This window comes from Rousettus aegyptiacus, unplaced genomic scaffold (genome assembly GCF_014176215.1).
Source record: "Rousettus aegyptiacus isolate mRouAeg1 unplaced genomic scaffold, mRouAeg1.p scaffold_m13_p_10, whole genome shotgun sequence".
NCBI classification, from domain to species: Eukaryota; Metazoa; Chordata; class Mammalia; order Chiroptera; family Pteropodidae; genus Rousettus; species Rousettus aegyptiacus.
Window position 1 is genome coordinate 53,056,718 of NW_023416285.1, and position 13,665 is coordinate 53,070,382.

Here is a 13,665-nt window from a genome sequence, read left to right on the forward strand (position 1 = left end):
TGGTGTGAACTTATAAGTGAACTCTGTGTATATATATTTTTAAAAAAGAGAACCTAGTTACTAAAATTGATCAGTGGTTATCAATAGGTGATAGAATTTTTGATGAATTAATACTATTTTGTATTTTATACTTTTTTGTATTCGTAACCCCTATAATTTTTCAACTAGAAAAATAAGTTTTCATTAAAACGCATATACATAAAAACAGTAAATATATTTTCAAAAAAAACATTATTTTCAATATACTGACATGTACCTTTTATTTTGTGAATATTATGATGAAAAACCAATTACTTAGAAGCCATTTGGCAACAGGTTTATTTCACTGTTCCTCCGTACTTAGGCTTCTAAGCTCATCAAATTCTTCTAATACACTCTCTGGAAAAATTCAAATACCAAAAAGTACAAGGGAACAGATTTTAATATTTATCCCCCTGTACTCAAAAGCACTTTGTAGCAGTCACAGTCAGTTGGTTGGAGGGTTTGAAGGAACCACAATAGAAAATTGTGCCCCATTATACTTTCTACCCTTCCCCCTTAAAAAGGAGGCACCACCAACAAAACAAAAAATATAGAACCACAACTGAAAAGCAGAGAATATGGTAGTGCTCTCAAATGACAGCACTTGCTCTCTCTCCAGCCAGGTCTCACAGGAACCCGGGTTTAGGAATCTGATAACCTGAATTCCAATCTGAGCTCCATCACTGAGTAGTAGTTATCTAATCAGGTACCACATTTACTTCTGGAAAATGATAATTATATGTCAGTAATTAGTTTAGGACAAATGACCTTTGGTGCTGAAGACAATAACCCAAAGAAGAGTTAAGGTGAACTCGATTAGGAAGGGCACATATTAAAGATTAAAGTAAAAGCTCTGTTCTAAGAAATCCAGAAAAGGCTCATCAATAGAGAGGAAAGACAGAAAGGCACTGTTATTAATGACAGTGCACTAAATTGGACACCAGCGCAGGAGTATTAATGTAGTAGAGTTGGGAATAAACTGAAAGTAGACCTGAAATGGGAAGGAAAAAGCTGACTTTAGAGAGAGAGCACATGACAGTCAGCTCAGAGGCATATAACTCTTGTGGGCTTAAATACAGACTGGGGTACAAGTGCTACTCTGATATTTCTCCCCCAATTTCAAGATTTTATAATATCCCAGAGGCAGTGGGTAAAACTTACCTTGTTTAGCCAGGCTATTCACAGGGCAGAGCAACAAGAAGGGATGAACCTTGTTCAAAGAACTTTGCCCAGTAGGCGTCTACAACCTTCTTACTTTGAGAAGTTCATCGAGACTGCCTTGTGTAGACCTAATTGCAACTTGGAGAACCTGATGATGTAAATCTGAGGCTAACTGGGCTGATGGAAACAGCTGTTCCAGTAATCTAACCAAGGGCAGATGACAAAAGGAGACAGGCCATAGCAAAAGCAAAGAACGATAACATAATTCTGTGAAAAAAAAAAAAATCCTAACCACTCAGGTTTGCTTTCTGAACACTTAGAAAAGGAATAAATCAAATGCTGTATCAAATGCGTGCTATGGGTTACCTATGCACTACATGCAGCATTTAGACAGCTTAAATTACAAAGCATGGCAGCAAGTAAACAAAGGCCTGTGACCTGAAAAAACTCAAAACATCTACTACAAATATACAAATATTATATTGGAAACTGAATCCAAAGCAGTGGCTCTACTTTTAAGTGACTGCTTCTGATCAGAGATGTATGAAACTCTGTCATGGAAGGTACTTAATAAATATGAGTCAGATGAACAGATGATTGCACACCTATAGTTTTCATAAAGGTTTCTTCTTTTAAAAAAACTGCATTTTCCTGAATATATATTAACGTACACTCTTGTAGAATATTTGAGAGACATAAAGAAATATGAAGAATATCATAAAATCACCTGTAGTTTCACTGCCCAGAAATAATCATTTTACATTTTTGTTAAATTTCCCTTTCCTTGTGTGTAAGTGTCCTTATATTTATAACAAATTATGATCATAGTGTATATGTGGCTTGGGAGACAGCTTTTAAAACTTATTACATTCTAAATAATACCCTATGTCATTAAATATTCTTCCACAACACCACTTTTAGTGCTTGTTGTAGAGAAGTTCTACAATTTATTGAACAATTGTCCTGTTAGGCTGTTTAAGCTTTTAAGGTTTTGCTACAATAAATCATAATGCTATGATAAAAATACATATGCAATCTTTTTGCCTATCTCTCTGATTATTTCCTTAGGACCGATGTCTGGTATAATCGCTGAGAATTAATTTTTTAGGATTCTTGACTCACACTGCTCAGGGTGATTTCCAACAAGGCTATACCAATGTATACCCTATTAGCAGAGCCCCTGCCCAAGTGTTCTCATACTTTCATCAGCACTAAATTTTATAATGGATATTTTAAACAATAATAAATTATATTGTATTAAAACTTCTATTTTCTAAATAAGATTCACTTGAATCTGGAAGATAAATGATTAAAAGAGAAAAATTTAAAAACGAAAACCATAAATTATGTACAATGAAGGAAAGGTATTTCAATAATCTTTTCTTCTAAAATGAATTATTTTCTGGTATTATGGGACATTACTGAGATCACTTAAAGTGTGCTGGGTATCTATAATATACAGTACTGTGAGGATTTTGGATTGTTAGAGAAGGCTTTGTGGAGGAAGGGAGCCAAAGGTCCTTTCCTCTGCTGGTTTAATGTCAGCATGAAGAATCTCAAGAGGAAATAACATAACAACAAGAATAATCAGGGTTTTGGTGAAGTACAGAATCAATACCCTGACTGGAATAGGTGAATATTGAAAAGGAGTTTGAAAAAACATTGGATAAGTAAGATCACCCTGAAGAAGGGCATAGGAATGCTTGGCTAGAGAGTAAGGATTCCACGTAGTTACTACTTCAAACAATCCATAATCATGAACGTTACTGCTCTTACAAACAGCTTTTCACATTGTTTTGTACACCCACTTGAGAAACATTTTAAATTTGCCACATAAAGGGGCTGCCTGCCAGCCAGGTCAGTTTCAGAAATGTGCCATTTTTGCTGTGTACAACTATGTAAATATTTTCATGCACTTTATGAATAGAAAGAGGAAAAGGAAAACAAGTGGATGATAAAAAGCTAGATCTCCAATTAATTGATGGCAAACGAGTGCTGGGTTCAACTGTATATAAAATTGCTGCAAATATGTCACCAGAGACTAGGATGAAGACATCCCTGTATCACATAAATTGTCAGACTTACGTTCACTGAATTCTGGTGAGTCCAAATTGCAGGTTGAACCATGTTTGAATCCTGGCTCTACAACTTACTATATCCTCAAATGTCAATTTGAGGATTATATGCTTATAATTTTCTTAGTAGAATACATATTCATCATCAAAAAGACAAGGGAAGGTTCACACATAAAAATAAATGAAAAATAGGAAGACTAATCAAATAATTTGTTATTGACAACATTAATAGTTGTTTTACTTTTCTGTAAATTGGGAGAAATGATTCTTATTCTTAATGATTTAATATATCCTTATTTTATTAAGGTATAGAAATAAATGAACATAATGAACTTATTAACTGTCAAAACACTTCAGATTTTGAAACACTCCACAGAGGCTTGCTCATTGCACTGCACCGTAGGACCTAGCATAGTGTGGGGCATAAATTATACGTGGGATATTTAAATGTATTTTGGATAAAGGGTCAGGGTTCTGATTATATAAAAAAACTGCATGTTTTTCCATTACTTTTTTTTTCTTCGGGGTTTCTAATGAACACTAGATTCTCCCCTCAGGAAAAAAAAAAAAAAAACAGATATAAGATTTCACATGTGATTTGTAGAACCATGGATCCCAGAATTGGAAGCCCTGTACTAGACTGTAGTGAATTCTTGCTGTGAAGTTTCTTGATAAACAGCCATTTGGCTTCCCCTGCCAAAATGCCCATTGGGATGAGCACTTTTTTTTTCATGAAAACATGCAGTTTCCAGGCAGGATAGATTTATACTAGCATGCAGTTATTAATAACAGATATTAATGAGTAAAAGTACCTTAGTAAATGTCATTGGAGTTATCTCAGTACCAGACACTTCCTATAGTTGCTGAATAACAAACACTTTCCATTTCATCTTTAGGGGATTTTTCCTTGCTTACATCAGTATAGTATTCCCTATTGAATGAAAAAACCTGATCCCAAACCTGCATCCATCTGTCCTATGGGAAATGTGATCACTCCAATGCTATATAACTCTGAATTCCACGTCCCAGTTCTTAAGAAACAGGGTTGTCCTTTGGCAACTAAGTAGTTCACACATGTTTTACAGTAGTCTCTAACATCTTTGTTTTCATTTCTTTACCTTGACAGTGAACTCACTGAGGATACGACCTGTCTGTTTTAGTCCCGATAACTGGACTTTGCATCAAGGAATGTTCAATAAATATCTGACCAACTGACAGACTAAAACATATTCATGTGTGTAGTGCAGTTCTAGTATGATACAGATGTTTCATAAAAGTTATCTTTTTGTATATTACAGTATAAATGCCAGATATCCTAAATGGACACTCAAGCAAAATGCAACTACCTGGGGGTGTAGTTATGTAATAACAGCATGGACAAAGTCTGCCTTCACACAGTTCTCTAAGTAACACTAAAATCAGACTTGAGCAAGGGTTCTTTTCAACCTGTCTGTCCAATATATCATTTTTTCATAATCTTTCTCTTATTATCTGTATTTGAGAAGGAAGTTTTCTAATTCAAAAAATTAATTTCAAAACTTATAGTTGTCTTTGTAACCAAATGGTATATTTTATTTAATTAAACTGATCATCTTGCATCATCTCTCAATATTATTCCCCATCTTTAAAAGAAGGTTAACAAGAAAACAAGTATTTCTTCAGAACTGAGTTTTATTTTTAACCAATTACTTTCTTGTTTACTAAGGTCCAAGAAAAGACCTCTAAAACATGAATGTAAGCTACTAATGTTCACTTTTAGTCTGTCTGGTAAACAATTAGTTTTAACTGTTCTGGAAAATTTGATATAAAAACAGAAATACACATTAAAATGATAATATATTTAAGAATGTGGCTTAAACTGCTGCAGTTCAAACTACTGCTCCATGAATCGCTATTACACCAATAACTAATGTTTATAGGGTGCTTTATCTTAATATCTCATTTAATCCTAACGTCCTACCAGGTGGGTAGTAGCACTCCTAACTACTTGCTACTCCCCATCTCAGCCAGCTGACTATGCACTGTGTGAAATGCCCTCACCATATTTGCTGGGTGATCACCTAGTCACCACGCAGAGTTCAGCCCAAGTCTCACCTACTGGATGAAGTCTTTCTGAACCTTCTCCTCTCCTGTGGAATCAATCCTAGGCTCTTGTCTTTAGGGGAAATCTATTTACAATCAAGATTTGTAGATTCGCTCCTGTTTTTAAAAAAAGTATATTAAAATTAAAAAAAAAAAGATCACCTCCTTGACCACCAATAAACATTAAAATAAAGAAGTGAATGTTTTTATTCCTACATATTTAAGGGCTAACGCAGAAATTCCAGGCCCAGGCCTACACTGTGGGCTGCACAGTGAAGGGAAGAAACACTGTTTTCAGATAAGTTGGAAACCACAAAGCTTCTATTGCTGAGACTACATCATCTATGTTATCTGTACATTATACTTTTGCCCATTTTCTCTTGTGGAGTCATGGGTCTCAATGCAAGATTTGTGTGGTCAGATGTCTTTCCCTCTGTGGATCAGCGAGAAGTATGCTGTGAATACCCCTGTGTATCCAGGCACCAGGTGCTCCATTTTGTCAATAAGGTGAGATTCCCATTATCACTGGTCTGATAACTACTACTTAAATGCTGGCAGCTAAATTAAACCTCACATGTCATTGGTATTAATATTGAAGCAGACATTTCCTGGGTTCAAATGACTGTTAATACATCCAGAATTAGCTGGTGGAGCAAGGAAATAAAAGCCCTGTAAAGCACCATCAGGTTTCCTAGATCATTAAACCTATAGATGCTTTCCTGAACCTGGGCTTTCCTCTGCTATTTCCATCTCTAACCATTTGAAATTCTTGCTTCTTTTGCCCAATTTAAGGCAAAATTCCAAAATTCACTGTTAGCATTTCTCTATTTTCCTCTGCATCCCTACAGTTGATTCTAAAGTGCTGGGAACTTCCTATTTATGTTTTCCTTAATCAAAGAATACACCACTTACAGGTTAGGTTGCAGCCCTCATACATTTTGTCACAGATTTCTCCAGAATTCAAATAACACCGCTACAAGTGCTTACATGAACCAAAGAGTTCAACTGTGCTCACTCATAGGAACCTTTCTCAAAAAACAAATATATATTCAAGGTACTAAAATTGTTCTAAACTATTTTTGAGACACTGATACACTGGATTTTATAATTAAGAGGATATTTCATATTGCATGACTTTCAAATGGATGGGAATATTTTTTAAAATAAAATATTCACTGTGAGGCATTTGCTAAGACTTCTTGATAGCCTTCTAAAAATGTATTTTTCATCCCTAAAGGCTGTTTTAAACAGTACTGTCTTGTATAAAATTCCAGCTGATGTCTTCTAACCCTTGTGCATATTCTAAAACTTAGAGAGCCAAAGGAAGTGTCCAACAGACAAACCAACTGTTCAAAGATACAGAGGATCTTAAAAACTACTTAACCATTACCCTTAAAGACATATCCCAAATGACTTTGTGTTCTGTGATGTTAACCCTAATACCTTCTCAAAGCTAAGTCTAACTGGGAAAATAAAATCTTTATCAGATACAATGGGTGAAATCTGAGTCATGGTAAGATTGCAAGGCAAGGTCAAGGGCAAGGAATCACTTTTCCTAATGCAATCTGCTATGTGCAATTCATCTTCTGCCCTCTGTCTTGCAGATAAGCCTAAACGTCAGGGAGATGTTTATGAAGAATTTCTCCTCATCTGTGAGCATTTCCGTCTTCATTATTTTAATGGTACAGAATAAACAACTAGCTAAGAGTCCACTACTACATATAAAACAAAACAATTTAGAGCTATGATTCAAATTAATTATCTTCCTTATGGTACTGAGTTAGGAGAACTAAGGGTTAGAAGCTGAAGACTCCTCACAATTTAGAAATGGTTCTAGGAGAAAGTTACAAGTCAAGAGACCACAAAGGTCTCAAAGGTACTGACAGTGGAAATTTCAAATGGGTCATCATAGTTACCACAAATAACTTACAAAAAAGCAACGGCCAATAGAAACCATGGGTAGGAATTACCGTATTAATCATGTTTAAACTTTTTAGGCAATATGCTTTTTTTCATAAAAATCCATACTCATTAAATAACCACTGAATGTAAAACTGCTTTATCACCTAATAATTGATATTATTAAAAAATAATAATGTTTAATGCAAGATTTTTCTAGATATCATAGCCTGTTTAACATATATCCTCTTGACAGGATATCCCTCAAGTGTTTAATTGTATCATGTATAACCTATAATAATAAGTTATGCTGTCTTAACTTTGATTAAGAGTCACTGTGATTTCTGTAATTTATTTATGTAATTAAAATTAATAGCTTTTTCAATATTGATTAGAGTCAGATGTGGTAAGTGACCTCAAATATTCTCTTAAGAGAATTAAAGACAAAGAACTCTAAACAAGCACTAGGACCTTTTAAAAGAATACCTCAAAGGGCAGGGAAAAATATTTTTCCCAGTAGAGAAGGGGAACTGGGTGGTAAGCAAGGATGAAAGGTTTTCAGAGTTGTTAACAATTTAGTCCCTCCCAGTCTGTCGTAATAATAAGGATACTGTGAGATACTAGTGGACGGGGTCTGTCCATACCTTCATGGGTAGGCTCTGGGTCAGGCGTAAGTGAGATGTCATCCAGCTCTCGCAGGCAGAGCCATTCTCCGTCCATAGACACTCGGAATTTGCAAAGGTAGATGGTCTCCATGGCAGCCTGTGTGATCTTGTCAGTGGTGGGGGTTGGCATATCGGTCGGAGGCGTCAGAGCAGACATGATGACTCAGCTGAGACCACAACACACACACACACACACACACACACACACACACACACACACACACTCCACAAAAATAAATAAAACCTCCTCACCAAAAAACCCCAAATCCAAAGCTCTGGAACAAAGCTCTCAAGAAAAGGGGTGGGGGAGTTTAAAGAAAAAAAAAAAAAAAACAAGGAAAAATACCTTATGGTTTAAGAACCAATTGTTCAAGAAAAACAATTCTATGCTATCCTTTCTCATAAACAGTTCCTACCATACAGCAAAATAAGATAATGCTTGTCTTCTCCCAGCTTCTCTCCTTTTATCTTCCCTTCCCAACCCCCTTCTTTTTCAGCTGAGCTATAGGCTTTAAATCCTACACAGTCAATGCCACCTTAGTGGGCTATAAAAAACTGGCCTCTGCATGAATAAGTGAAAAATCCTCCTTCTTGGTGCAGAAAAAAATTACAAAAGGAAAAAAATACGAAAGAAATATAAACCAATATTTTCAATTTAGCTTTATAAAAATCCTGAACTGCAGAAATCACTTCCAGGATCTGCTCAGATGAGCCGGGATGCTGAGTTCTAATAGGATTGGTTGTGCGCAGTAAGCAGGGTGTTGACCAAAATGGCTGACTAATGAACTGAACTGAAAATTCAGGCTCATGTGACCAGCTACTCTGAACAGTAAGGCAAGCAATTCCCAGGATGCTTTATAGATGCTGCTGATGCAGGGGGAGCAATTAGGCTGCTCGATCACATCCTGCACAACCCACTTCCAGACTGTGCTAGTCAAACTGTGATCAGACATAACACAATGCACATATCTGCATCAATTCCTCTCACTTTGGGATAAAAGAGCTGGATAACAGGAAGACAATTAACACTAGGTAATACTGCATAGCAAAGATGATAAAAGAGGCAGCTAGATTAATTTAATAAGCACATAATTGATCTCCATCTTTTATCCTTATATACCTAGCTATTAAAATTCTTTACTCTGCTAAAGGTGTTGTAAGAAAAACTAAAGTAGATTTTCTTTAAATATCATACTTTCAGGCATGTATTATTTCCTTCTCCAAGGTACAAAGATCTCCCCTTTTACACTGAAGAGAAATTAAAGAAAAACCTTTAAGTTAAAAAAGTAAAAACAGACACACAGACCAATGGAAAAGAACTGAGAGCCCAGAAATAGACCCGTAGTTATATGGGCAAATAATTTTTGACAAAGGAGCTAAAAACATTCAATGGAGAAAAGAAAGCCTCTTTAATGAATGGTACTGGGAAAATTGGAAAGTCATATGCAAAAGAATGAAACTAGATTGCTATTTGTCATTATACACAAAAATTAACTCAAAATGGATCAAAGACCTAAATATAAGATCTGAAACAATAAAATACATAGAAGAAAACACAGGTACCAAACTTATGGACCTTGGTCTTAGAGAGGATTTTATGAGTTTGACCTCAATGGCAAGGGCAGTAAAAGCAAAAATAAATGAATGGAGCTATATTAATCTAAAAAACTTTTGCACAGCAAAAGAAACCATCAACAACAACAAAAAAAGCAACCATCCAAGTGAGAGTAGATATATGCAAACATCTCCTATACAGGGTTAATATCCAAAATATATAAAGAACCCATACAACTCAACAACAACAAAAAACAATCCAATTAAAAAACGGGCAGAGGACCTGAACAGACACTTCTCCCAAGTAGACATATAAATGGTCAACAGATATATGAAAAGATGCTCAACATCACTAGCTGTTAGGGAAATGCAAATCAAAACAACGAGATACGACCTCATACTTGTTATACTGGTTATTATTAACAAGACAAGTAATAACAGCTATTGGAGAGGTTGTGGAGAAAAAGGAACCCTCTGCTGGTAGAAATGTAAGTTGGTACAGCCACTATGGAAAACAATGAGAGTCCCCCAAAAATTAAGAATAGAATTACCATACAACCCAGAAATCTCTCTTCTGGGTATCTACTGGAAAAATTTGAAAATATTTATTAGTAAAGATATATGTACCCCTATGTTCACTGCAGCATTACTCACAATGGCCAAGACATGGAAACAACCAAAGTGTCCTTCAACAGATGATTGGGTAAAGAAGCTGTGGTACATATATACAATGGAATATTACTCAGAAGATGAAATGCTGCCATTTGCAATAAGATGGATGGATCTTGAGAATATTATGCTAAGTGAAATAAGTCAGATGGGAAACACCAAGAACTGTAAGATTTCACTCATATGTGGGATATAAAACTGAAAGCAACAAACAAATAAGACAAAAAATCACAGACAACAGTATGGTGGTTACCAGAGGGAAAAGTGAGCGAGAGGGAATTAGAAAAGGATAAATGGGGTCAAATATATGATGACAGAAGGAGATCTGACTTTAGGTGGTGAAAACACAATGCAATATACAGATGCTATACTATAGAATTGTACACTTGAAACCTATATAATTTCATTAACTAATGTTACATCAATAAATTTAATAACATTTTTAAAAAGAAAAAGCCTTCCCAATTAATGGTAATTCCTCCATTTTGATGTTGCTTAGTTACCAAGTTTCCACATTAAGTATGCATTATGTTTCCAATCAGAAGATAAAACCATGTTATATTTTAAAAATTCTCTCGTGCTAGAACTAAAGGGCATATTATCGTATCCTTTTCAACCAACCGACCAACTCACTCGGTTACTCATACACATCTACATTATGCAAGGAGGCATTTATACCTTGGCTTTTGAGCTACGTGAATGATAGGGAGATAAAGATTTTCTTTGAAAATGACTATTGAAAACAAGTGTGTGTGTGTTTTTAAGGGTCTGGTTTTAAGGGGGAACATATGGCTTCAGGAAATACATTCCAAGATGATTTATTTCATTCTAGGGATTTCTTATCAGAGGGATACATTGATTTACTAATTTCTAAAAACTAAAAAAAAAAAAAAAAATTCTCACTGAGTTTAAAATTTCACAAATGCGTCATCCTAACTTGAGATTGAGCTCAAAGAAAAAATGCTAACAATCAGATTCCATAGGTAAACAGGCATTTTCATATTGTTAGAGGAAAGCAAACTGGCACAATGTAAGAATGCATATAAGTATATCCATACTTAAAATTAGGAAGAAAATGAGCGAGTTGCTAAGGAAAAGAAAATATTCCAGGTTTACTCACTTCTATTTAAATCTCTTCCAATATTATCCTAGGTCTGGACCCAGAACTATTCCTTTGTTCGTTCGTTCATTCATTCATTCACTCATTCATTCAGTAAGTATTCACTGAGAACAGGAATCAGGCACTGGGCATGCACCAATACAAGATCACTTATTTGAGGAAGCAGAGTTGGCATATCCAAATACTGAACACAAGCCTTCATTAATCACATTCATATTTAATTATGGTTTGATTCCTTTCTAGCTAGACATATTTCCATCTTACACATTAAAACCAAAAGGGGATAGTTTATAGTTCCTTTAAGCCATGTAATACTTCAAAACATAGCAACCATTAAAACCTTTAAATCAAACCTAAACTGAATAGTTCCTGGAACCACAATGCCAAACAGTCCTAGCTATCTGTACATATGACACAGGACTCTAAGTCACAGACACATTCTTAAAATATAGAAAAATGAATATGTGAATAAATATGAATGCTCTGGGATTGCCTGGGGTCCACCAATACCTCAAATCAGCCTGTCAGACAAACCATGACAATTTTTCCACTAACCAGCCAATAAGCATTTACTAACCTGAACGAGAGATTCAGATTGATTACAACATACTGCAACAAGAACATCCAGGTTAATAAATAGAGAAACTTGGTTAACTTTTCTTCCAAAGGTCCTCTCTCCAGTTAGAGGACATTGGGCGGGGGGGGGGGGGGGGGAAGCCCAAAGTAACTGAAACTCTTGTTAAGGAGAGAAAAACCTCCCTGCACTGGTTATTCTTGAGTTTCCCAGATATAACTGTTTGAGAAGGTATTAGCAGCAATTTCAGAATCAAGAACTGTGGGTGGGCAGGAAAACCTGTACCTCTACTATGGTTATACCTGTTTGCAGGTAAACACCCTTGAGTCTTCAGCACAAAGTTACTCATTGTTCATAAACAATGAATTTATTATGAAATTCTATTTGTAGAAGACTAACAAAATAATACTAAATGTTGCTTAGTACTGTTTTTACATGTGGGGCTGGACTAAGTGAACATATTAGCTTAGAATATAAAGGTAATATTGTCATCAGTAAGACATATAAACCTTGAACTTTTTTTCTCAGTCTTTTTTCTCATAAATATACTAATTATAAGATGTATTGAACTACTTTTCATTTGATCCCACTTGTAAATAAAGGCACATGTTTATAAGATAGTGGGGAGGAGGGCTGGGATACAGTCTGTGGCTCTAAAACAGAACTGATAAGCCTATGTGAAGTTCAAATCCAAAATGTGATCTGACATAGATAACACTATGTTCTAGTTGCTTATACAGCCCCAATTTTCCACATTATGATTGATTCAAAGCAAAGGAGAGTCGCATTTCAAAGTAGAAGCTACATTCCTTTTAAAGCATATTTACTCAATTACTATTATAAGACAACTGGCTGATTTGTTATGTCCAATATCCCTGTTTGCTATACGATGTGCAAAAATTATTACTTAAGGTAGCTATCACTTATTGAATTTCTATTTTCTGTTAGATACTTTATAAATACCACATCAAATCTTCACAAGAATCCTGCAAAGTACGTACTGATATCCTCTCTTTATCTATTAGGAAACCAAAGTAAAAGCAGTGACTGGTGGAAGATCACACAATTAGCGGGTGGCGGATCTGGGATTTCAAGCTGCTTCTGCCTAGATGCCCTAATGTCTGTGTTTTCTTCTCTACTTTGCAACTTCAACACTTTACACGCCAGTGATTACATTTTACTCAGGTAAAATATAAAGCAACAAAACAAAAAAAACACAGCCGAGGTCCTCATGAAAGTTCCTAAACATGAATTTCAACAAATTTTAGATCTGAAGAAGAGGTAACTTTTTAAATGAGCTTTCACACTTTACACTGCTTCATAAATCATACATTCCACATAATCACTCTTATATATTTAGTTATTTTTATTTTTCATTTTAGTTTGTTTCTTTTTTTTTTAGTTCACGTTTTTAATAAGTGGGCACTTTCTGAGAAACTGGGAACCCAGCATGGATCTTTCTCCTGCTATGCAACCACTTCTGAATTTGGTCTAAATTGTTACCTTTTTAATTTTTTAAAATTATTTATTATTATTATTTATGCCTACTGCACCTGGTCTTCCTAAGTGGTCTCCCATCCAAGTACTAAACAGGTCTCCCATCCAAGTACTAAACAGGTCTGACCCTGCTTAGCTTCTGAGATCAGACATCAGGCTCTTTCAGGATGGCATGGCCGTAGACCATAGACCATGGCTCCACTGGGGCATGAACCCAGGTCCTTCTGCGTGTGAAGCAGACATGCTAACCAGTACACTGTGGAACCATGTCCATTGTTACCTTATTTTAAAAATATTATTACAAATATACAGGTGCCTAAACAATACATATAGCTTCAGTTTTATTTT

The 13,665-nt window shown here is 35.3% G+C and overlaps 1 protein-coding gene across 17 annotated transcripts in view; it reads right to left on the minus strand.

Annotated features, from left to right (window-relative positions):
• The window catches only part of RUFY3 (RUN and FYVE domain containing 3), a 65,313-nt gene that overhangs the window by 43,535 nt on the left and 8,113 nt on the right, over positions 1-13,665 (minus strand). For 2 of the 17 annotated variants that reach the window (XM_016132926.2, XM_016132933.2), the window contains exon 1: positions 7,883-9,244. The exons of 13 other annotated variants lie outside the window; for them this stretch is intronic. In XM_016132926.2, coding sequence (XP_015988412.2) covers positions 7,883-8,060 — 178 coding nt within the window. In that variant the 5' untranslated portion in view covers positions 8,061-9,244. Of the gene's footprint in view, positions 1-7,882; positions 9,246-13,665 lie in introns of those variants that run through there. 2 more of the 17 variants (XM_016132922.2, XM_016132934.2) reach the window with 2 other exon arrangements.